A 25,293-nucleotide genomic window follows, 5' to 3' on the forward strand; every position below is an offset into this window, starting at 1 on the left:
GCGCCCTTTGCTTCCCAATCCAGGCTAAAACGACCCTGCTGCTTTCTGCATAAATAGTCGTCACATGGTATTTTATGAGTAAATCCTTTGGGTTCCTGCCCTTACAGCTTCCTGTGCCTTTCATTACAGCCAAGTGCCTACAGGTGTGTCTTTGTTGCTTGCATGATCAACCTGTGCCATTTGACATACACAGGTAAACAGGTATCCCACACTCACAGATCAATCCCAGGTTGATTTGTGTTTCTCGGTTCAGTTAGGCACACAGAAATGATTAATGAACAAGATATTAAATAAAAACTGATGCATGAAGATTTGCCTTTGGTTTATCTATCTCCAAATATATCTGTTAGAACAAAGATAGACTGATAGATACATTCATTGTATAAATGCACATAACTTTTTTTTTTTAAGTAACAACCTTAATTCATGCATTGGAAGAGCCAACAGATTTATTTTCCACTAAAATAGGGTAAAAGGGCAGCATAACTCCACTTCGCCACAACAGAAGAAAATAATCCCCTATCCACACCATCACCTTTTTGAATATCACCGCCTCGTCTCCCTCAATCCAAGTCACAGAAATAAAATGCCCCTTCCTCCCACAATCGATACGAGCTGCGAATCATCATCCAAGTCGACGACATACCCCACCCACTATCCAATCCTTTTCTACTGTATTAACCTGAAACGCACCTTTTCGAAAGGTCTCAGGCCTGCGTCTTCAAAGGTAGGTGGGAAATCAAAACCCTTACAGATCACGCTGCTTCCTGAGCTGAAATGGCTATGCTACTGAGAACCTGTCTGTGCACCCCCAAAATGCGTCCCTGGTCCCCTCATCAAAATAATCCCCCCCCCCCCCCCCACACACACACACAAATCCCTCCCGGCACTCTCACCAAAAGAAACCCTGTCAGTCCCGCTCTTCATAAAACCAAACAGAAACTTGAGAGTCCTCTCTCTGGTTTCCAGGACAGTGGCGGTGGTGCAGGCAGTGGACACCTCCTTGGGCCTGAACCAGATGGAGGCGACATGCGATGGCATCCCCAAGATGAAAACTTGCACTTCAGAGCACATGGGGGCTCATTTTCAAAGCACTTAGTCTTACAAAGTTCCATAGGTTCCTATGGAACTTTGTAAGTCTAAGTGCTTTGAAAATACGCCCTTTAGTCTCCGCCAGCATAGTAACGCAAAAAAGTGAATGCTGCATGCCCATGACTTGAGCCACATACCCTGGGCAGTTGAGGCCCAAGCCGAGCAGGGCGCTGAGACACAGCCCGCCGGCATCCAGCAGCCAGGTGGCAGGGAAGATGAGCCGGCATGTACCAGCATGTAAACCATGGAGAGCCAGTTGATCTTGTCGCTGGTGACCTGGTAGAAGCGTGTGAGGATGCTGCCGGTAATGATGCTGTACTGGATGGATTCACTGAAAAGCATTGACCACCATGGAGTAAGAGCTGAAGATGGCTCCTCCACTTTTTCTTCTTCCCGCGACCCATGGCAGGACAAACCCATTCTGATACTGGTCTGGCACACTATCTTCATGGTGACCATGGCTTTTTACAGACGCGACACACCGCATGCGTTGAAAAACAAGGAGCGGTTACATGCACTCTGGAAAAGATTTATCTATTGAATAGAATATAACTCACACAATGCCCTCAAATAATAAAAACAATTCATAACATAGTAAATGACAACAGATAAAGACCTGTTTGGTCCATCCAGTCTGCCCAACAAGATAAACTCATTTTACATGGTATGCGATACTTTATATGTATACCCGAGTTTGATTTCTCCTTGCCATTCTCAGGGCACAGACCGTATAAGTCTGCCCAGCACTGTTCTTGTACAAAAAATTCTGAAGCTAATGTTGAAGCCCCTTAAAATTTACACTCCAGCCCATCCATATCTATTCAGTCACGATCAGGGCACAGACCATAGAAGTCTGCCCAGCACTGGTTTTGCTTCACAATTACCGGTGTTGCCACCCAATCTCCACTAAGATTTTGTGGATCCATTCCTTCTAAACAGGATTCCTTTGTGTTTATCCCACACATGTATGAATTCCATTACCGTTTCATCTCCACCACCTTAGCGGGAGGGCATTCCATATATCCACCATCCTTTCCGTGAAAAAATACATCCTGACATTACTCCTGATCTGCCCCACTTCAACCTCAATTCATGTAGTTCTACTGCCTTCACCGGCTAAAGCAAACCACACACCCGTATCTGACTCATTCCTCCACGACCCGTGGCAGCGGGCAGCACAATCATTTAAAGTGGGCTAGATTGCGCCTCTGTCACCATCCTATTGATCAAATTTAGCCAATAGGATGGCGAGGGGGAAAACCCACCGCTACCTGTAACTTTTTAATTTTTTCTGTGGGGGCTCGCGGGAATCCACCCAATTTGCAGACATGGCAACTTTGGCAAAGAGGTTAGACTGAGAACAGTACGAGGGAAGCTATCTAGCCCGTTATATGGGTTGAAGCCAGTAGGCAGAGTTTGCTGGCAGTAGGTGGAGATTGCCAACATACTGGTTCACCCAAAACAATAGCAAACATTATTGAAAACAATACTTAAAGATTATTAGAAATAAGGGACTTCCTATGCGTGATCCATCTGTAAAAATTCAAAAGTTGTTCTAGTTGGATAGGCAGTGCTTTAAAAGGTGGAGGACAAAAGATTGTTTTTTTTTTATTTATTTGACAGTGTTTTAATTTATTTGAAAGCTTCCCATATGTAGATATAAATATAATGAAATCAAAACTGAATATCAGTAAAACAGCTTCACAATTTATTGTAGCTTGTGGAAACAGCACTAAGGCTGTATTTTGTGAGGATATCCTTTTACTGATGGGTTCATCTTAACTGTTGTTGTAATCTGCTTTGGAAACCTGGTGTTATACAAATTGGAAGAAAAATTAAACTCTCACTTGGGCACATAGAATCACATTTTCACCTCATCTCTTTTGTACAAATGGATTATTCTGTTTTTGAGCATGTTTCAGGGACAAGTGGTTTTCATAAGTCAAAACAATAAAAATAAGTATTTTCTTTCATGCAGATTTCTCATTTGTTTAAACATAACTAAATGGGCTATAAACCCCTAATGCAGTCCATTGGTTTTCTTATATTTTGTCCTTGTGATGACTTATACTGTGCCAAAACTGGAAATACAGTGAGACAGAATAATAGAATTCAGTAACATCTAAAACGTATGAATTAACACTATTATTGTGTTCGCATTTGGGTAATAACTGAGAAAATACTGTTGAAAACTGCCTTGAAGAAGAAATAAATATGTATCACAGAACTGGAAAATGTTAGCACTTTTAGGTCCCTATTTACTAAGCTGTGTTATAGGCGAATTAGCGTTTTTAACTTATTAACCATGTGCGCGCCTATAATATCCCTATAGGCGCCTACACAGTGCACACGCTAATTGTAGGCGTGTTAAAAATGCTAACACATCGTAGTAAACAGGGCCCTTAAACTGACTCTGGACTTCAGCATGAAGGACGCTCTGCCCTCATTATTGAATATCTCTCTTTTAAATTGTAGTAATAAACAATATTAAGTGCATTTTTATAATATACCACTGCATTCTACAAAACAAAAGGAGCAAGTTCCTACAAACCATCTTTCTCTTTTGATCTAGGCACAGAAAAAAAAAAAAGATTTTAAATGCTCCCTGGTTTCAACCTAATTCATGTTTAATGTGGGATATAAATGTCATAAATAAGTAAATAAATAGAAACTCTGAATGTTGAGCACCTGATTCTCATAACACTCATAACATGATGTCTGTTTTAGTGGCCCTTTACCAGGAGAAAAAAAATGACATACTGACTACGATTTATAACAAATTACTACTCTTCCTATGAAAAGTTATTCCGAGATTATACTTCCTCTTGAGTACATCACAGGTTTGCTTGTTTTGTTTTGAGTGTACGCAGAATGACAGCTGCGCAGGGTAGGGGAATGGAAAAACTAAATACGAAAGTGCAAAACCCCTAAGAGAGAAACTTCACTGGCTCCCACTTAAGGAACGCATTGCGTTCAAGATCTGCACGATTGTACATAAAGTCATCCACGCAGACACCCCAATCTACATGCTAAACCTCGTAGACCTACCTCCCAGAAACGCCACAAGATCATCCCGCAAATTTCGCAACTTGCACTACCCCCAGCTGCAAGGACTTAAATACAAGCTGATGCATGCCTCTACCTTCTCTTACATGAGCACACAGTTATGGAATGCATTACCAACAGACTTGAAAGCAATCAGCGAAACAACTATCTTTCGAAAATCTCTGAAGACATTCTTCTTCAACAAGGCCTACAATGAGAACCTACAGCCTCACTAAGTCACCTCACCAACCCACTCAATTATGAACGCTTACCTTCTATAACTACCCTAATCACTCTCTTCCTTCCTCTTTTCCCCTTCCTAATCACTACACACTACTAACTGAATCCGATTTGATATCCTGAAATAACAATGTTAACAAATCTATGTAAGCCACATTGAGCCTGCAAATAGGTGGGGAAATATGGGATACAAATGTAATAAATAAATAAATAGTTCAGAAATATTTACAGTGCAGCACCTGTCAGATTGTTATTAATTTTATGAATTCTGCTGTACACCTCACTAACTTCTGAGAAGGATGCCATTGGCAATTGGTCACAGTTACTGACTGACCTAAATTATATTGTCAGATATCACAGATGGTACCCTTAAAAAAAATACCACCACAGTACTTACATAGACAGGGCTAGATTTAGTAAAAAAAAAAAAATTACTATGCAGTAATGCATGCTATTTATTGCAGGACCCATTTTATAGGATGGGTCCTACAGTATTTACTAATAATACGTGTTAACTGCAGTTTTCCAAATAGCGTAGGCATGGCTAATTGTGCCTCCTTGTGGGGTCCATGGGAGATAGTAGAGTGTTTGCACTCTCGTATTTTAGAGGACAGGGTGTGTGATGATCAGCTGGAGTGCTATGAGAATGCTATGGGCTGGTGCTGAATGCTATGTATTTGTGTATTTTTAGGCTATTCTGAACCATTTTATAGTATTTTGAACTAAATACATGCATGGTAATATGGTACAGTTACCAGATGTCTCAGATTTTCAGGAGTTGTCTCCTATTTCAGAGTCCTGTCCCCAGTCAGTGTCACTGAACAAGAGTTAACTGGGCCAGTATGGGGCCTTAAGGCTTCATGTGGCTCAGGCATGTTTCATTCCACTTTCCCCAAACAGGAAGTTCAGAGGAGGGGGGTGGGACATGGAAGACCTTGAGTATTCATGGATGCTCAAAGCCCTATGCCAGTCAAACTGACTCTGACTTAGAGCCACAGGCCTGGCTGGAGTTGGTGGGGTGGTGCAGCAGCGACAGTGAGTGTGACAAGGATTGAAGCAGGTGGAAGGGAGGAGATGCTGAGCACACAAAGGACAGAGAGAAGGGAATAAAGAAGGGAAATAGAGATGCTGGACACCTAGAAGAGGAAATAAGGATGGGAAAAGAGTGGACATGTATGAGGGGTAGGGAAGGAGTGATGCAGACACTTGGGGGTTAGGGAAAGGAAGGGGTGAATGTGTACATGAAAGGAGTGGGAAGAGAAGAGGAGATGCAGGACATCTTGGGGAGGGGCAGCTAGGGAAGGAAAGTGGCTGGATACTTAAAGGGTAGGGAAGGGATTATATGGACACTTTGGGGAAGGAACAGAGATGCTGGACGCCTCCAGGAGGGGGTAAGGATGGGAAGGGAAAAAGCTATATGGATACTTCTGGGAAGGGGGTAAGGAAGGAAAGGGAGATGGTGGATAACCCTAAAAAGTTGTTATGGCATGCACAACTGGGGTAAGATTTTCCTTCTGGATAATTACGATTTAGAACTAATTACTACTCTACTACTACTACTACTACTATTTAGCATTTTTATAGCGCTACAAGGCATACGCAGCGCTGTACAAACATAGAAGACAATCCCTGCTCAAAGAGCTTACAATCTAATAGACAAGTAGAGGAGTGTGGTAGCCGTGTTAGTCCACTCTTAAGGTATATTGGAGAAACAGGCCAGATGCTTAAGACAAGATTCAATTTACATAGACATCACATGAACAATGCTGGTGCCAGTAGGGTTCCCACACCTGTTGGTCAACATTTTACAGGACCAGGACACTGTACCAGTGACTTCACAGTGAGAATCCTGAAAGGTAACTTTAAAACCATACGAGAACGTAAGACCTTTGAAGTCAGAATGATTGAATATTTTAACACCCAACAGAAAGGACTTAACAAGGATCTGGGGTTCCTAGCCCATTATAAACCATAAAGCTGTATGTCTCTGTTGATCACCCCATCCTTCACCTATCCACACCCATCCTGTTAGAATATCAATGATATGCTTTGATATCCCCATGCATACCTCCTACCCACCCCCATCCTCCCACCCTGTCAGACTGTCATAGTAATGCTTGAATGTTTTCACTTATATACACTGTCAGCTAGCACATTTGCTTATTTCTGATCTGACGAAGAAGGGCAACCTTCGAAAGCTAATCAAGAAATGTATTAAGTTATGTCCAATAAAAAAAGTATCATCTTATTTTATTTTCCATGTTTTATTTTGTTTGATTTCTATTGATAATCTAATAGACAAAAATAAAGTAACTGATGAAATCAATACATCCTCTGTGTACATCCATAAGCTGCAGAAGCCCGCATGTTTGAAAATATAAGTGAGGTGAAATGAAAATGCCACCAACAATAAAAACAACTAAGTGCAAAGAGCTCATAGATTTGTTTTCTTTGTGTTGGGTGAACGGGGATGAAGGCTGCGCAGGAGAGAGGGAAAGGGAGATTAACCTTATTGGCGTCAACGTTGTGACGCCATGCCGGCCCCGGCCTCAATCTAACCTTTTAGTTTCATCCGACTACCAGCAGTTAACCAATCAGAATTTTTTTTCCGGTGATTGACAAACATAGACGGCCATTCATTAGGTAAATGAAGAAGAAAAATAACATCAGCCAATCGGAAGTGAGGGCAGATTACCCAACCAGATATGCCTTTGGTGGCCAATCTATAGCTGACTTACAGCTTGTGTTTAGGATCTAGTTTGTTTCTGCATGTTTTTTTTTTTTTCTGGCAGGAATTCAGTTTTACCAAGCAGATTGTAGTATCTTTCAGATTGATGTGTATGGAAATTGTAAAAGAACAGGCATGAATTCGTTGGAACAAGCCGAAGGTAATTAAAAAGCAAAAAGAAAACTCAGAAAACTGTTTAACAAGGATTTTATGTTCAGATGTGATCACGGTGTGCTTACAGAGGAATGTTTTGGACAGCTGTCTCCTACAAGTACTTATGGAACATGTGGGTTTCTTTCATTAGCTTAAACCTCAGAGGAAAGCACTGTAGGCGCCAAGGCCTGCAACTAGCACACTTTTTTTCAAATCAAAATCATGTTTCTCTTGTGTCTATAGGAAAAAAAGGCTGTGATAAACCTGCCTCTGAGCGTATGTTTCCAATTAATGCAAATAGAATAAAAGATGAAAATACCAGAGTAGCCAATATTGGTCAGACACGTGGCTAGCGAGCCTTTTATATCTCTTCTGGAAAATGAACAGATTGTGTGCTCTTTCAGTACAGCTTCGGCCATTGGAAGCGTTGTATTGGTTCTTCGGATATATTGTTTTATCTACTATGAAATCGTTTCTTCACTGCATTTTGTCGGATTTGACTGAAATACTTCCTTCCTATTGCAGATAGGTGGGTGCCTACATTGCCTTATGTAAACTTTGAGAAACAGCAGCAAGGGATCTGTTATCATGTTAGGTGCTGGTGAATAACAGTATTTGTCACTTTAGAAGGGTGGATCATGTTTTTTTCTCAGTCTTGAGAAGTCTGCGCCTATTTGTATCAATGGGGAAGTAATTTATAGGACAAATGGTTTGGGATCTGATTCTTATCACAGGATGTTTTTCTGTATAGGATGAATGCCCTCAGGAAGTACTTGTGTATCTTGCATGATAATTTGCTTTTGTAAATATATTTTAGGAGTGAGGGTTGACTTTATTTTCAGGAAGCTTGATATTTACGGTTTGAAACTTAAATATCTCTGAAACTTTCTAGTTTGGGTGACATCAACAAAATCGTTAAGGCCTTTTGTGTTATATTGCTTTTGGTCAGTAGGAGATCTAGCATTTACATGAGACAGAAGATCATTATAGTTGAATCTTCTCAAGCTAAATATTAAACCAATGCAACATCAAAACATGGAGTCATACAAACATTTGTAACTGTGCTATTTATCTACAATACCTTTTTATTTGGATGCAGTTCATGCCTTTTCATTGGTAGCGCAAGGAAAGTTACACTCAAATACAGTAAGTATTTTTTGCTTGTTCCCAGATGGTTTATTTATTTATTGCATTTGTATCCCACATTTTCCCACCTCTTTGCAGGCTCAGTGTGGCTTACATTACATCATGAATAGTGGAAATACATAAGAAAATAGACTTTTAGTATTGCAAAAGGATCTTAGGTAACATGATAATGATAAAGAATGATAGTAGTATAGCAAGCATATATCGTAAGAAAGAAGCCAAGAGAGAGGTACGTCTGGCGAAGGCGCAAGCGGAAGAACAAATGGCTAGAAATGTAAGGAGGGGCGACAAAAATTTCTTCAGGTATATTAGTGAAAGAAGAAGGACTAAAAAGGGAATTGTGAGACTAAAAGATACAGCGAACCGCTATGTAGATAATGATGAAGAAAAAGCCAATTTACTAAATAGATACTTTTGTTCGGTTTTCACTGAAGAAAATCCTGGAGAAGGACCACGAGGGACTGGCAAAAGTACACCTGAGAATGGAATGGATATAGCACCGTTCACGGAACAGAGTGTGTATCAACAACTTGGAAAGCTAAAGGTGGACAAAGCCATGGGACCGGACGGGATCCACCCCAGAATATTGAGGGAGCTCAGAGAGGTCCTGGCGGGTCCTCTTAAAGATTTGTTTAATAAATCCTTGGAGACTGGAGAGGTTCCGAGGGACTGGAGAACGGTGGAGGTGGTACCTCTTCACAAAAGTGGTGATAGGGAAGAAGCTGGAAACTACAGGCCGGTAAGCCTCACTTCCGTTATTGGAAAAGTAATGGAAGCCATGCTGAAGGAAAGGATAGTGAATTTCCTAGAAGCCAACAAGCTGCAAGATCCGAGACAACATGGTTTTACCAGAGGGAAATCGTGCCAAACGAATCTCATTGAATTCTTTGATTGGGTAACTGTAGAATTGAATCATCGACGTGCTATAGACGTAATCTACTTAGATTTTAGCAAAGCTTTTGACACGGTTCCTCACAGGAGGCTCTTAAATAAACTAGATGGGCTGAAGATAGGTCCCGAAGTGGTGAACTGGATTAGGAACTGGTTGACGGACAGACGACAGAGGGTGGTGGTAAATGGAGTTCGCTCGGAGGAGGGAAAGGTGAGTAGCGGAGTGCCTCAGGGATCGGTGCTTGTGTTTAGGATCTAGTTTGTTTCTGCATGTTTTTTTTTTTTCTGGCAGGAATTCAGTTCAATATATTTGTGAGTGACATTGCCGAAGGGTTAGAAAGTAAAGTTTGCCTATTTGCGGATGATACTAAGATTTGCAACAGAGTGGACGCCCGGGAGGGCGTGGAAAGCATGAAAAGGGATCTGAGGAAGCTAGAAGAATGGTCTGAGGTTTGGCAATTAAATTCAATGCGAAGAAATGCAAAGTGATGCATTTAGGGAGTAGAAACCCACGAGAGACGTATGTGTTAGGCGGGGAGAGTCTGATAGGTACTGATGGGGAGAGGGATCTTGGGGTGATAGTATCCGAGGATCTGAAGGCGACGAAACAGTGTGACAGGGCGGTGGCCGTAGCGAGAAGGTTGCTAGGCTGTATAGAGAGAGGTTTGATCAGCAGAAGAAAGGAAGTGTTGATGCCCTGTACAAGTCGTTGGTGAGGCCCCACCTGGAGTATTGTGTTCAGTTTTGGAGGCTGTACCTTGCGAAGGATGTTAAAAAAAATGGAAGCGGTGCAAAGAAAAGCTACGAGAATGGTATGGGATTTGCGTTCCAAGACGTATGACCAAAGACTTGCTGACCTGAACATGTATACCCTGGAGGAAAGGAGGAACAGGGGTGATATGATACAGACGTTCAAATACTTGAAAGGTATTAATCCGCAAAAAAATCTTTTCCAGAGATGGGAAGGCGGTAGAACGAGAGGACATGAAATGAGATTGAAGGGGGGCAGACTCAAAAAAGATGTCAGGAAGTATTTTTTCACGGAGAGGGTGGTGGATGCTTGGAATGCCCTCCCGCGGGAGGTGGTGGAGATGAAAATGGTAACGGAATTCAAACATGCGTGGGATATGCATAAAGGAATCCTGTGCAGCAGGAATGGATCCTCAGAAGCTTAGCTGAAATTGGGTGGCGGAGCAGGTGGGGGGAAGAGGGGTTGGTGGTTGGGAGGCTAGGATAGGGGAGGGCAGACTTATACGGTCTGTACCAGAGCTGGTGATGGGAGGCGGGACTGGTGGTTGGGAGGCGGGAAATACTGCTGGGCAGACTTATACGGTCTGTGCCCTGAAAAAGACAGGTACAAATTCAAGATATGAGTTTATCTTGGGCAGACTAGATGGACCATGCAGGTCTTTTTCTGCCGTCATCATCTACTATGTAAGGCAATTCTGGATATATGTGTAGGAGTTCACATTTGTTGATCTTTGTGGTATACCTTGTTAAAAAGATGGGTCTTCAGTAGTTTACAATCAAAGTCTGAGGTAGTGGATGGTGAAATGACTTGTCAAAAGTTACAAGGTTCCCAGTTTTCAGGCTGCTGCTCTAACTACTAGTCTATTATTATTTAGAATATTTTTGAAAAAAAAATCTTTTGAAAAATAGCACCCACAGATGCACCACCAACCAGTGATGGGTTTCCATAGAGTGCTTTCAGAGTGGATGTCTTAAATCTTCATAGGAAATGCTGTATTCCTATTCTTTTGGTTTGTAATTTGTTCTTTTATTCCTATAAATGGTGCTGAAACTTGATGTTTATATATTTTGGAAACATATTACCCATGTTACAACAAAAAGCAAACAGATAATCCTCTTAAATTTAGCACTACTTCTGCTATGTATAAGTTCTACTGGAAGGATAGGCACTCATGTATCAAGGTTTGTTCAGCAGACTACTCGGGGGACCTAGGAGGCTGGCTATTTGCTAGTATTGGTAGCTATTGAGATTATTCCAAAGCTTTGTAGTTTGACATAGGACAAGAGGAATAGTGTATGTGATCTAAGTTGGGAAACCTAATGTGCTCACCACCTGTGTGGTAAAGCATAGATGAAGAAGATGGCAAAAACTGTCTTGAGTAAGAGGAGATGTTCACTCATTTATGCACAGTGTCTGATAGCTAGGGTATATATTTGTGCAACATGAAAAGAAATAACTGGGCAGATCACTTGGCCTTTTTCTGCTGTCATCTACTATGTTACTGAGCCATGAATGTAAGTAAGTTGGGCTGCTTCCCTGCTTATGAGAATCATGTTTAGGTATAAAAATATTAAAGGGTAATGGAAGAGGATATTTAAAATAAGGAAGTAGGGCCATCATAAAATATACAAAGTTGTGTTCTAAACAAATCGGGAAGAAATTCTTATGATAATATTCCTAGCTTTGTTTTTAGAACATAAGAATAGCCATACTTTGTCAGACCAATGGTCCATCTAGCCCAGTATCCTCTTTTCAACTGTGTTCAATCCAGGTCACAAGTACCTGGCAGAAACCCAATTAGTAGCAACATTCCATGCTACCAATCCCAGGGAAAGCAGTGGCTATAGACTTCCTCCAGTAACTTGTCCAAACCTTTTTTTTAAACCCAGATACGCTATCCGCTGTTACCACATCCTCCGACAGCGAGTTCTAGAGCTTAACTATTCTTTGAGTGAAAACATATTTCCTCCTGTTTTAAAAGTATTTCTATATTTTCATCGTGTCCCCTGGACTCTGTACTTTTTGAAAGAGTGAAAAATCGATTCACTTCTGTTCTAACCACTCAGGATTTTGTAGACCTCAATCATATCCTCTCTCAGCCGTCTCTTTTCCAAGCTGAAGAGAGCTAACCTCTTTAGTCTTTCCATTTATGGGAGGAGTTCCATCCCCTTTACCATTTTGGTTGCTCTTCTTTGAGTCTTTTCTAATTCTGCTATATCTTTTTTGAGATATGAAGACCAGAATTGAATGCAGTACTCGAGGTGAGGTCAAACCATGGAGCAATACAAAGGCATCATCATATTCTTGATCTTGTTTTGCATCCCTCTCCTAATAATGCCTAGCATTCTGTTTGTGTTTTTTGGCTGCCACCTCACACTGGGCGGAAGATTTCAGCATATTGTCTACAGTGACACTTGGATCTTTTTCTTGAGTGCTGACTCCTAAAGTGGACCCTAGCATCAGGTAACTGTGATTCGGATTACTCTTCCTAATGTGCATCACTTTGCATTTGTCCACATTAAATTCCATCTGCCATTTAGATGCCCAGTCTTTGTTTCCTAAGGTCTTTGTGCAATTTTTCACAATCTGCAGGTGTTTTGACAACTTTGAATAGTTTTGTGTCATCTGCAAATTTAACCACCTCACTCGTTTTCCCGATTTCCAGATTAATTATAAATATGTTAAATAGCACCGGTCTCAGTACAGATCCCTACAGACTCTACTATTCGCCCTCTTCTACTGAGAAAAATGGTCATTTAACCCTACCCTTTGTTTTCTGTGCAATAACCAATTCCTAATCCACTGGACATTGCCTCCAATCCCATGACTTTTTAATTTTCTGTTGAGCCTCTCATAAGGAATTTTGTCAAAAGCTTTCTGAAAATCTAGATACACTTCATCAACAGGCTCACTATTATCCACATGTTTATTCACACCTTATTAAAAAATGAAGCAAATTAGTGAGCCATTAAACCATGTTTGTCTACATGTTCCGTAATTTTATTTATTTGTTACATTTATATCCCATATTTTCCCACCTATTTGTAGGCTCAATGTGGCTTCCATAGTACCGGAGAGGCGTTACAGACTCCAGTGTAAACAAATACAAAGTGATGTTGTGGTAGCCACACTAGGGAATCGTACAACGGAAAAGTTGTGTTATGTCCATTACGTTCTTTAGTTTTGTTGTGTTGCAGAGATCAGGCATTTATGTTGGATCGGTAGGGTATGCCTTCTTAAACAGGTTAGTTTTTAGCGTTTTCCGGAAGTTTAGGTGGTCGTTCGTAGTTCAAGGCTTTTGGTAATGCGTTCCACAGTTGTGTGCTTATGTAGGAAAAACTGGACGCATAAGTTGATTTGTATTTGAGTCCTTTGCAGCTTGGGTAGTGCAGATTTAGGTACGTTCGTGTTGATTCGGATGTGTTTCTAGTTGGTAGGTCGATCAAGTCTGTCATGTATCCCGGAGCTTCACCGTAGATAATTTTGTGAACCAGAGTGCAGGTTTTGAAAGCAATGCGTTCTTTGATTGGGAGCCAGTGTAGTTTTTCACAAAGGGGTTTTGCACTTTCAAATCGCGTTTTTCCGAAGATAAGCCTAGGTGCCGTGTTTTGAGCAGTCTGAAGTTTCTTTAAGGTTTGTTCTTTGCATCCCGCATAAATGTTATTCTTTATAATGGTCTTCACTATCTTGCCTGGCACTGAAGTCAGGCTTACCGATCTGTAAGCTCCCGGATCACTTCTGGAACCTTTTTTAATAATCGTTGTTATATTGGCCACCCTCCAATCTTCAGGTACTACAGATGATTTTAATGACAGTTTATAGATCACTAACAGCAGATCAGCAATTTCATGTTTGAGTTCTTTCAGTACCCTGGGGTGTATACCATCTGACCCAGGTACGCCTTCCAGGTTCACCAAGATTTCTTTCAGTTCTCTGCATCGTCACCCTTGTAAGAGATCTACCTGTACTGGAAATGGTTTTCATCTTTTTCCGTAATTCAGTCTTTCTGCTATGGCCTTGTCCTCCCTGAGTGCCCCTTTTTGCTCCTTCATGATCTAATGATCCCATGGATTCTCTCACAGGCTTTCTGCTTCTGATGCACCTGAAAAAGGTGTTACTATGACTTTTTGTCTCCACAGCAAGTTTTTTTCTTCATATTCTCTTTTAGCCTTCTTTATCAATGCTTTGCAAAAGAGGAGACCAAAGAGGTATAAAAAAAAAAAGTTGATCTTTTCCATCTTTAATTCTGCCTCCAGGTAGATTACAAATAAGTACATATATAAAGTGTTATGATAAAGTAAGTTCACGTTAACAACTAAACAGTATTATCATCATCATCATAATTGTGACCCAGAGTCATTGAATGAAACTATGTTCAAAGAGCAAGGTAGGTAGTTTAGTTTGATTTAAAATGCACCTCTTAGTGCATTAGACAGGTGCCTAACACTGTAAAGTATTAAGTTTGTCACCATTAGTTTCACAGCTGGATGAAATAGTACATCTAGGAGGGCTTACTGACATATTAGCATTCTTAATGATAAATAGTAAGGAAACAAATTCACTGGGTACCTCAATATAGTTTTCAGAAGGTTTTCATTGATTTCATGACTAGACCCTTATTTTCAGCAGGGAGTCAGTGCAGCTCTTGAGATTAGAGTATTTTACAAGAGTCTCAGAAGTTTAAGCTTGACCTCCATTAGGCTCTGTTAAAGCTAGATGCAGTAACCTATTCAACCAGTACTCAGACATGGTACTGTGGCCAGCAGATTTTTGTTTTTGCCTAGGAATGCCTATAATTGATGAATCGGTATAAGGCAAAAAATGTTTTTCATGATATGTAAGATTTGTTTTTCTGTTAGCTATGCATCCAAAACAGTGCTAAAGTTAACCACCAGCTCTTTGGGACTCAAATCCAGCAATTTTGGAGAAAACTAACAATTTCTTATTGATTGGAATTTATTAATTACTTCTATGAAAAGATTCACACAAGGCAGTGTATAGCAGGTACAGTTTAACACTGAACTTACAATTTTGTTTACAGCATAACAATAGTAAAATGACCAAGTATAAACCTAAATACAATAAATGAGGTAGAGGGGTGCCGTGATGCCACTGGACTGAGCGGATGCCTGGTAGCTCAGCTCCCCTCCCCTCACTGTATATTTCTGTTTTAACAGACGAAATCGGACTAAGACAGCTTTACAGACAACCCAGAGTGCCTTCTGAGTGTGAGCGGCATTTGCTGATGTGTTTTTGATGGGCGTGAGGCAGCGGGATGCCGGTGAAAGTGCTGCGAACGGGGAAGAAGAAAGGCAGTTCACTGCAGAACAAGATGGCGTCTCCACCCCCGCTTGCGCAGCAGCTAGAGTCGACGCCGGTGCTGTTGCATGAAGATACGGTGCAAGTATCTAAGAGACACATGTCGCAATTCTTGGACGACAAGCTAGCAAAACTTCATGCTGGTATGGAAGAAATAAAGGACTGTATAGTCAGCCATGCTAATAGGATCCAGCACACAGAGGAGTGAATCTCCGCCCAGGAGGACCGCATGGAAATGGCGGAGGGGCGTATCGGAGAGATGGAAACGCGTATTCGCATGCTTTTGGACAGAGTGGAAGACCAAGAAAATTGGGGGAGACAGAACAACATTAGGATAATCGGAATTGCTGAATCTATCCCTGACGCTGAGCTAAAAGATAAAAACAGAACGCTGGCTTCCTGGGCAACTAGGCCTCTCTTCGGAGATGGACCAGGTTCAAGTAGAGCGGGTACATTGTGTTGGCCCACGAAGGGAGGATCCTGGGAGATCGAGACCGTTCATAGCTTGGTATTTGAATTACTCTATCAAAGCAAAGATCCTCAAGCTCTACAAGAAGCAGTGCCTGGGGGAATACAGGGGCAATTGACTATTGTTGTTTCAAGATTTCTCTGCCAGAGTTACAGAGCAGAGGAGACTGTTGGCGCCTTACTGCTCCAAGCTGTTGAGAAGGGAATCAAGTTTGCTTTTCAGTATCCGGCCAAGGTGCGGATCGCCCATGATAATCGCACTTTCACTTTGACTAAGGTGGAAGAGCTAAAAGCCTTTCTTGGGAAGATCTCTCCTGCACGGGAAGAAAGGGAGGCGGAGGTGCAGTGAGATCATGGTCGCAGAGATATTGGATACACAATTTGCTCACGCGTTTGGCTGTGCAACTGTTCGAGCAGGCGGCTGATGACAAGGAAGGAGTGAGAACTATGTCGAGATGAGTAAGGTGGGTGGCAGATGGGGCAGCCTAACATGCGTCTCGCTAAGCTTCCCCAACCCAGGCAGAGAGTCTTGCGAGCTAAAGGGTGCAAGGACAATAACTATATTGCCATCCTGCTTGCGCTGTGTCTGAATGATCCTGTCTAGGACGGGGAGGAAAGGAAGTGTTTTATGGATGGTTGCGACTGGCTGCTCTCACATGTTCTAGCGTTACTTGATATTATGTTCTGTTTGGTACTCTTGTGATTATATCAGGGGGTTAAACCTGTGGTTGTTTCTGTTAGAAATGTTTTCTCTATAAGGGGAGGGGGAAGGGGCCTTTTTTGCTGCTGGGAATATTTGTAGGGGAAGAGAGGATATGGGCCATGACCGAAATGTAGGGAGGGGGAGGGAGGGAAGTCAGAGTGAGGGATTTGGGGTAATGCTTAGCTATTTCGGAGTGCTTGTGGGGTTGTATGGGGGGTTGGCTGCACAAACCACAGAGCAGGCAGAAAGCACAGTGAAACACAGAGAGGCTTCCCACACCCAGGTGTAGTGTAGTGAAGCAATTAGCGTCATGCTGGAAGCAGCCAGCACACAGAGAGAGAGAGCTAACCCAGGCAACACCCACAGGTGCAGTATAGTGAGGCAATTAGTGTCATGCTGCTGGATGCAGCCAGCACAGAGAGCCAGAGCTAGCTCAGAAAGGACAGGCAGAAGAAACAGGAGCCAGCTAGGAAGCTGACCCCCAGGAACAAGATAAGTCTGAGGGTGGTCACGGCCACAGACGTGACAGAGAGTATACTTTCTACTCTCATGTCCATTAATGTCAGGCTAGACTGGATTATCATGTTGCTGCCGTCTGCTCTTTTCCCTGCCAGCCATGCTGCAGAGATTGAGGTGGGAGTAGTATCCGATCATAGTCTGGTGTGGGTGGATTTAAACTTCACGAGGAGCAGGAATAACATGGGCTGGCGTATGAACCCCAAGCTTTATCGGGAGCCAAAGTTTAGGAAATTCCTTCAAGGGGATTGGGGGAGCTACTTTCGGGATACTGATCTGGCAGACACCAACTCAGTGACTTTCTGGGAAGCAGGGAAGGCGGTTCTGAGAGGAAAACTCATAGAATACACAGGTAGAACCTGCAAGCAATGTGATGGGGAGCTTCTCGCTCAGTTTAGGTTATTACAGGATATAAGGGCAAAGCTAGCTCGAGGTGATGCAATGGCTAGGACTCAATTCAGAGAGTTAAAAAATAAGATCAATGATAACTTGAACAAAAGGGCAATGAGAGATATACAATTCTATAAATATCAACTTCACAGATGGGGGAACAAGACAGGAAGGCTCTTAGCCACTTTAGTTCGTAATAGACCGGCAAAGAAATTGATAATGCATATCAAATCATGAACAGGGCAGGTGTTAAATAGGGATGTGGAGCTCCAGGAGGCGTTTGTAGATTTTTATAAGTCTCTTTACGATTCAGGACATTGTGACGTTCAACAGAGGGAGGCTTTCTTCCGGGGTCTCCATCTCCCTTCTCTGACCCAGGAACAGCTAGATACCCTGAATGGGCCTGTCCAGGGAACTGAAATTCAGATGACCATAAAGAAACTCAAGCTGGCAAAGGCTCTGGGCCCTGATGGGCTAGGGCCTGAGTTCTGAGTTCTACAAAGTTCTGGGGGAGCGGATAGTGGGGTCCGTTAGCGATCTGTGTAGGGCAGTGTGCACAGTAGAGCAGCATACGGGTTCCCTGACACATGCTTCTATAATAGTTTTACCTAAACCAGGCCATAATGGGGAATTGTTAGGCTCATATCGCCCTATTTCTTTACTAAATGAGGACATAAAACTGTTTGCCAGCATTCTGGCTGCTCGTTTGGGCAAGGTGGAGCACCTTGCCCAAACGAGCAGCCAGAATGCTGCGGAGCGCTCTCTAGTACACAAGGACCAATCTGGGTTTGTACCGGGGAGGTATGCCTCCACAAACATATTAAGAGCCATGTGTGCTATACAGATGAGGGGAGGGGGTGCCTGGAGATGATATAAATTGTCAGTTTGGATGCGGAGAAAGCATTCATAAAGTCCCCTGGGACCACTTTTTTTGGGTTTTACTACAATTTGGCATTTATGGGGAGTTCTTGAATGGGATCAGAGCCCTATATAGGAACCCTACATCACAAATATTGATTAATAGTTCTTTGTCTCCCTTGTTCACTTTGCAGAGGGGCACGAGACAGGGATGCCCCCTGTCACCTATGTTGTTCGTCCTTGCTCTAGAGCCCTTAGCTAATAAGATTCGGCAATCAACAGAGATCCAGGGAATAAAAGTAGGACATGGGGAGTACAAAATCAACCTTTTTGCAGATGACATGTTAATATTTCTGGGACAGGCGTCTAGGGGGATACCTATCTTGATAAATCTTATCCAGCAATTTGGGTCGTTTTCGGGGCTGAGAATTAATTTTGACAAATCAGAGGCGATGGCGTTGTCTACCAATTGTGCATGCAAGAATTGGCCTGACTTCCCGTTAGTGTGGTCGGCAGGACCAATGAAATATTTGGGGGTTTATCTGCACTTAGACACAGTTATGTACAAGAAGAATGTCGGAGACAAATTAGAGCTAGTTAGAACACTCTGCTGCAGGTGGAGGGACCTACCCATTTCATTCTTAGGCAGAGTGGCACTTGTAAAAATTGTGCTGTTCCCAAAAATATTATACCCTCTTCAAATGATGCCAGTGTGGATTCGTAGCAAAGATGAGAGAATGTATAGGGGAGTGATCTCATCCTTCATATGGGGCAACCGCAGAGCTAGGATCGGTTATAAAAAAAAAAAAAAACTCATTCAGAATAGAGGTGAAGGGGGCGTTAACTTGCCTGACCTTCGGTTGTACAATGTCACGGCTCTTCTTAGGTGGGTACATGAAGTACACACGGGACATTACGTGTTCGCACCTTCCTGTGTATGGGAAAGTGCTGCCTCCTCTTTTTCTGTTTTCAATGCCTTATATGCTCGGGGACATCAAGTCAAACTTACCCCTCTCTTGAAGCCACTTCAGCTAGCGTGGGAATGGTGGCGAAGTAGGCTGGGAGGTGCATCCGATGCATCTCCATTTTTGGAGTTGTGCAATAACCCTGGGTTTGAGGCGGGGAGAGGGGCGACCCTTTTCAGGGAGTGGGCTCATAAAGGCTGCAGTTATGTGGGTCAGGTAACTGAGGAGGAGGGCAGACAACTTCCTTCTTTCGTAGGCTGTCAGAAATGGTGGAATCTTCTTTCCAATTTTTTTTCTTCTCATACCTGCAGCTTCAACACTGTCTATTGTCATTGAGAAGCAGGGACAGAAAATACCCAGTTTTTACTACACTTGAAGTGGTGTTCATGCAAATGCCAGTGCAATGCAATAAGTTATCGGGATGGTACCGACTGGGTAAACAGTGGAAACCCGCCCAATTTTTCTCCTTACTGGCGGAAAAGTGGAGCTTAATTCTGCGGACTGAGATCTCGGAGCTCTTGCGGTGTTTTGAACTGGCTTACAAAATCACTCCAAATGTGGGACTTCATGAAATTCAAATTAAGATCCTGCATAATGCATATCTCACAAGAAGCAAAGGGAAGGCAATGGGCCTATGGGATTCAGAAGAGTGCAACAAATGTCTGAAATGCAAGGGCACTATGGCACATCACTTTCTGGATTGTTCAGTGTTACAAGTTTTCTGGAATGGGCTACTTGCTCATCTAGACGAGGTTGTGGATAAGCATTTGGAATGGAATTATAATATCATGCTCATAGGATTGGACTCGGACCTAGCCTCTCAAGGGCTGTCTATTTATCAGTGCAGATTTGCCCATTTGGCGTTAGTACTGGCTAAAAAAGTAATATTACAACACTGGGTAGATCAGTTCCCCCCTGCTATGAGACAGATGGCAAGGTGGGAAGGGGTAGGGGATTTTGATTTTGAGTGGGGACATCCCCCTCCTTGCAAATTGCTCTGGAGTAAGAGTTTTGAGAAACTATCACAATTGGGCAGTGCACACAATATTTATTGAATCAGCCAGCAGGAGCTAAGAAGAGTTAGGACTCAGCCTCTGGGGAGGGGGGATGGGATGGCTGGGGGATAAAAAAAAAAAAAACAACGAAAAACGAAAGAGTAAATGCCACAGCTTAAAGTCCAAATGCTGCCTGGACTGTACAAGAGTAGAATTATTAGTCATTCTCTTGTGATGGGGTAACCACGAATTCTAACCTGTTGTAGTTGTTCTTAGTTGCATAGGATGTTTCCCATACTGTACACTTACTGCGTGTGTCCCAGACAGGAGCGGAGAGGTCCAACAGGCTGCCTGAACGGGCGGTCTCGACTGGGGAACGAAGTGGGAGGCACTGATACCCAGGCCTTCCTTCTGGACATCCCGTCTGGCCGGGCCCGACGGCGACCCCCGTCCCCGGGGCGCTGCCCCGGTCCAATCTCTGGCACCAGCCTACACCCGTAGGTCGGGAGGAGTACCGTCTGGCTGGCAGCTGACCCAGGGCCGCAAGGAAGGAGGAGCACAAGTGTGCCGCACACGAGACCGCCAAGTCGATGGAAAGCGGACTGGAGAGCAGTTTCGGCGGTGGCCCGAGCGAGCCGGCACAAGGAATTGGAAGATGTGTGGCCAACTGAGCGCTCTGGACCACGCCCCCCGACGACCGCGGTAGGGGCAGCCTGCTTACATCCTCTTCGGCGGGCTGCCGGGAGGGCAAACGTGTGATCGACCGCCAAATTGGGTTGCTGAAAGCCACCGAGGGCCGGCCACGTCTTCCTGCTTGCTATTAAAGCGCAGCGCCACCCTGATGGGCCTCAACACTCTCCAGTCTCCCAGCCCCGAGTGACGACTTAGTGTCTGACCATCACCTCACCTATTCAACGCAGCATTATCTCCTAAGACTCCCACCTTCAACCACCGACACAGCTCTTAGAACTATGGAGTTTCTACATCCTGGAGCAACACATACAAATATTTAACGGTCTCTCCCCAAACTCCTACCTTCAACCACCAACACAACTCTAAGAACCAAGGAGTCTCTGCACACCGGGGAAACACATCTGAACATCTAACCGTGAGTAAATTATCTACACTTAATCATTAAATGAAACATCTAAGAACCAAGGAGTCTTTGCATCCCAGGGCAAATCATCTGAACATCTAGCCGTGAGTAAATTATCTACACTCAATCAATAAACGAAACATCAGAGCCACCATAGATATCAATAATCCAAAGACAGACCGAAAATACATAAAACACACAAGACCAGAATAGAAGACCATCCCAAAGAACAGAATTCTACTACGCACCCTACCAAACACGGCCTACTGGTAGCCCAAATGAATTGATACCAAAATGAACACTGTCAAACTACTCCTAGCTATCTACTTCTTATCCCTGATCCACCTAACACTAACTACCCCACTCGCAGAAATCAACATCATATCCATACTACACAATCACCAAAGACTGACCAGATACACCACACCTCATCAAACCGACAACAACCAAAACAAAGGAAGAACATCAACATATGTACAACCTCAACAACAGGAAAAGAAAGGTCAGAAAAAACCCACACAAACTAAGAAATGACAACTGACAAAAGTCCACATAACACTGAACATAGAAGACTCATACCAAAAAATTCAAGTAGGCTACGTTAATGCCAGATCCGCAGTAAACAAAACAACAATAATAACAGACTGGATCATGTCAGCAAAACTTAATCTATTCTTCATCACTGAAACCTGGATCCATGATCAAGAGGACCCTATCATCCTAAACCTATGCCCTCCAGGATATAAAATCACTCACTGCACCAGAAAGGAGACGAGAGGAGGAGGCATAGCGCTTATATACAGATCTCATCTCGCCATCGAAACCACTGCTGAATCTGTAACAAACCATCTCGAAATAGCTTCAATCAGAATCCACCATAAAACCCTGCTCGACCACCTAAATTATGTCCTGTTTTACAGACCACCATGCAACTGGAACGTAAGTCAGTCAGACTTCATGGACTTCATTTCAAATACTTGTGTATCCAACTCCAATATACTAGTATTAGGAGATATTAACCTTCACCTAGAAGACCCAAACTCTACCAGCGCACATGAATGCAAGGACTTCCTTCATTTATGTGATCTTATATGGCCATATATGCAAACAACCCATGCGAAGGGGCATACACTCGACCTCATCTCACACAAACTATCCACTGACTAGAACCTAATAATAACAGAAACTAAATGGACAGAAACGCCATGGACCGACCATTACAAACTAAACCTATCCCTAAAATAACGGAAAAAGGTTTCTCTCCACATACGAGAACATACAACCCACACCACAAGAGGCCAAATAGACTCGGATACATTCTGGCAACAGATATACAATAATGATTGGACAGCACAAACGGACTCCAAATACTACCTCTCAGAATGGGACAAAAGATGTAGACACATACTAGATGATATAGCACCCTTACGAACAAGAACTTCATGCAGACACAACTCAATACCATGGTTCAACGAAGAATTGAAAAAATTAAAAACACAATCCAGGAAACTGGAATGCGCATGGGGAAAAAAAGGACGAATACACACTTACCACATGGAAACAAATACAAAGGAAATACAAATATGCAATAAGACAGACCAAAAGGTCATACTACAAAACTAAAATAGGGCCGGATTACAAAACCACGCAGAAACTATACCATCTTGTGACCAAACTACTGGACACAACGCCGGTCACCAAAACCAACACTGATACTCCAAATGCAGACAACCTTGCTAAATACTTCAACAAAAAAATTGCAAACCTACCCAAAACTCTACCTCAGGACAACAGGGACATCGAAAACTTCATCAATGGTCTAGACCCAACCTCTGGTGAATACCCAGCGGACCGAACCTAGTCAAATTTCGCTCTCCTCACCGCTGATACAGTTACCCAGGCGATTAAAAGGTACTCCAACAGCCACTGCCAATTGGATACCTGCCCCAGCTACCTAATAAACTCCGCCCCACACCGCTTCATAACAGACCTCACATCCCACTTAACCTTCATGCTTCAACAAGGTATCTTCCCTAAAGAAAAAGGCAACATCCTACTCACCCCAATACCAAAAGACACCAAGAAAAAAACCCAAATGATATCACCAACTACCGCCCAGTAGCATCTATCCCTCTGGTAGTCAAACTAATGGAAGGCTTGGTAAGCAAACAACTTAATGATTACATAAACAAATTCACAATACTACACGATTCACAATCAGGATTCCGCCCCCTACAGCACTGAAACAGTACTACTTACTCTCCTAACTAAATTCAAGCAGGAAATAGCAATAGGTAAAAGTATTCTTCTCCAATTTGACATGTCCAGTGCGTTCGACATGGTCAACCATAATATACTACTAAGACTCCTAGATTACTTCTGAATCGGTGGAAACACTCTCAAATGGATCAAGGGTTTCCTAACCACCAGAACATATAAAATGAAATCAAGTACAAACATATCATCACCTTGGAAACCAGACTGCGGAGTACCAAAAGGATCACAATTATCACCAATCCTTTTCAACCTCATGATGACCCCACTAGCCAAGGCCTTATCCCATTCATCTACGCTGATGACGTTACAACATACATCCCCTATAAACACGATCTGGCAGAAATCACCAATGAAATCAAGATCAGCTTAAACATCATGGACTCATGGGCAAATGCATTCCAACTAAAACTCAACACAGAAAAAACACATTGTCTCATCATCTCATCCTAACATAATACATACAAACCCACCTACAAACATTAACACCCCAGGATACACCCTCCCTATCTCAGACAGCCTGAAAATTCTTGGAGTAACAATCGACCGGAACCTCTCACTAGAGAACCAAGCGAAATTTACCATAAGGAAAATGTTTTACTCAATGTGGAAACTCAAACGCGTGAAACCATTCTTCCCGAGAGAAATATTTCGCAACCTGATACAATCAATGGTACTAAGCCACGCAGACTTTTGCAATTGAATTTATGCGGGATGCAAAGTACAAATCATAAAGAAACTACAGACCACCCAAAACACAGCAGCTAGGCTTATATTTGGAAAAACGTGTTTTGAAAGCGCCACACCCCTCCGAGAAAAAGTGCACTGGCTCCCAAAGAATGTATTGCTTTCAAAATCTGCACAACAGCTCATAAAATCATTTACGGCAAAGTCCCAGGATACATGACAAACCTCATAGACCTACCAACCAGAAACGCTACAAGATCAGCACATCATACCTTAATCTTCACTACCCAAACAGCAAAGGACTCAAATACAAATCTACTTATGCATCCAGCTTCTCTTATTTAAGCGCACAACTATGGAACGCACTACCAAAAGAAGTAAAAACTACGCTCGACCACCTAAATTTCCGAAAAGTACTAAAAACAAACCTGTTCAGAAAGGCATACCCCATGACCCACCATAAAAACCTGGGCATCAGTGACATAACGAAACCAAAGACCGTAATGGACATATCCCAACTCTTCCTCTTCCTCTCTAAGATCCACCAATGTATTTACCATACATGAACCTTATCCTATCACAATATCACCTTGTATTTGTTCATACTGGAACTGGCAAACGCCGTTATGGTAATATGTAAGCCACATTGAGCAGTACGGAGTCAGTTGTGATAGATGGGTGGCTAAACTCAAGGCATATTCTTAGTCCAGTTCCTTATATCTTGTTTAACTTTATAAAGTTAGTGGTGTACAATCAGTCACTCTGTTTATTTAAGGCTTTGGAGAAGAACAAGGTTTTCACCTGCTTTCCTGAAGTAGAGAGAGTCTCGAGGTAGACATTCTTTCTCTGACTGAATCCTTCAAACAGAAGGGCTACAACCCCAAAATAATCTCCACGAATATTGCCTCCTCCCTCAAAACACCCAGGGAGAATCTGCTACAGTACAAAAAGAAAAAATCCACAGACAGAATCCCGC

General features: G+C 42.7%; 1 protein-coding gene across 1 annotated transcript in view; it reads left to right on the forward strand.

Annotated features, from left to right (window-relative positions):
* Window positions 1-7,091: 7,091 nt before the first annotated feature.
* CNEP1R1 (CTD nuclear envelope phosphatase 1 regulatory subunit 1) overlaps window positions 7,092-25,293 on the forward strand; it is a 43,604-nt gene continuing 25,402 nt past the window's right edge. The window contains exon 1 of the mRNA XM_030204357.1: window positions 7,092-7,265. Coding sequence (XP_030060217.1) covers window positions 7,241-7,265 — 25 coding nt within the window. The 5' untranslated portion in view covers window positions 7,092-7,240. The remainder of the gene's footprint in view (window positions 7,266-25,293) is intronic.

Source organism: Microcaecilia unicolor, chromosome 5, assembly GCF_901765095.1.
Source record: "Microcaecilia unicolor chromosome 5, aMicUni1.1, whole genome shotgun sequence".
NCBI lineage: Eukaryota > Metazoa > Chordata > Amphibia > Gymnophiona > Siphonopidae > Microcaecilia > Microcaecilia unicolor.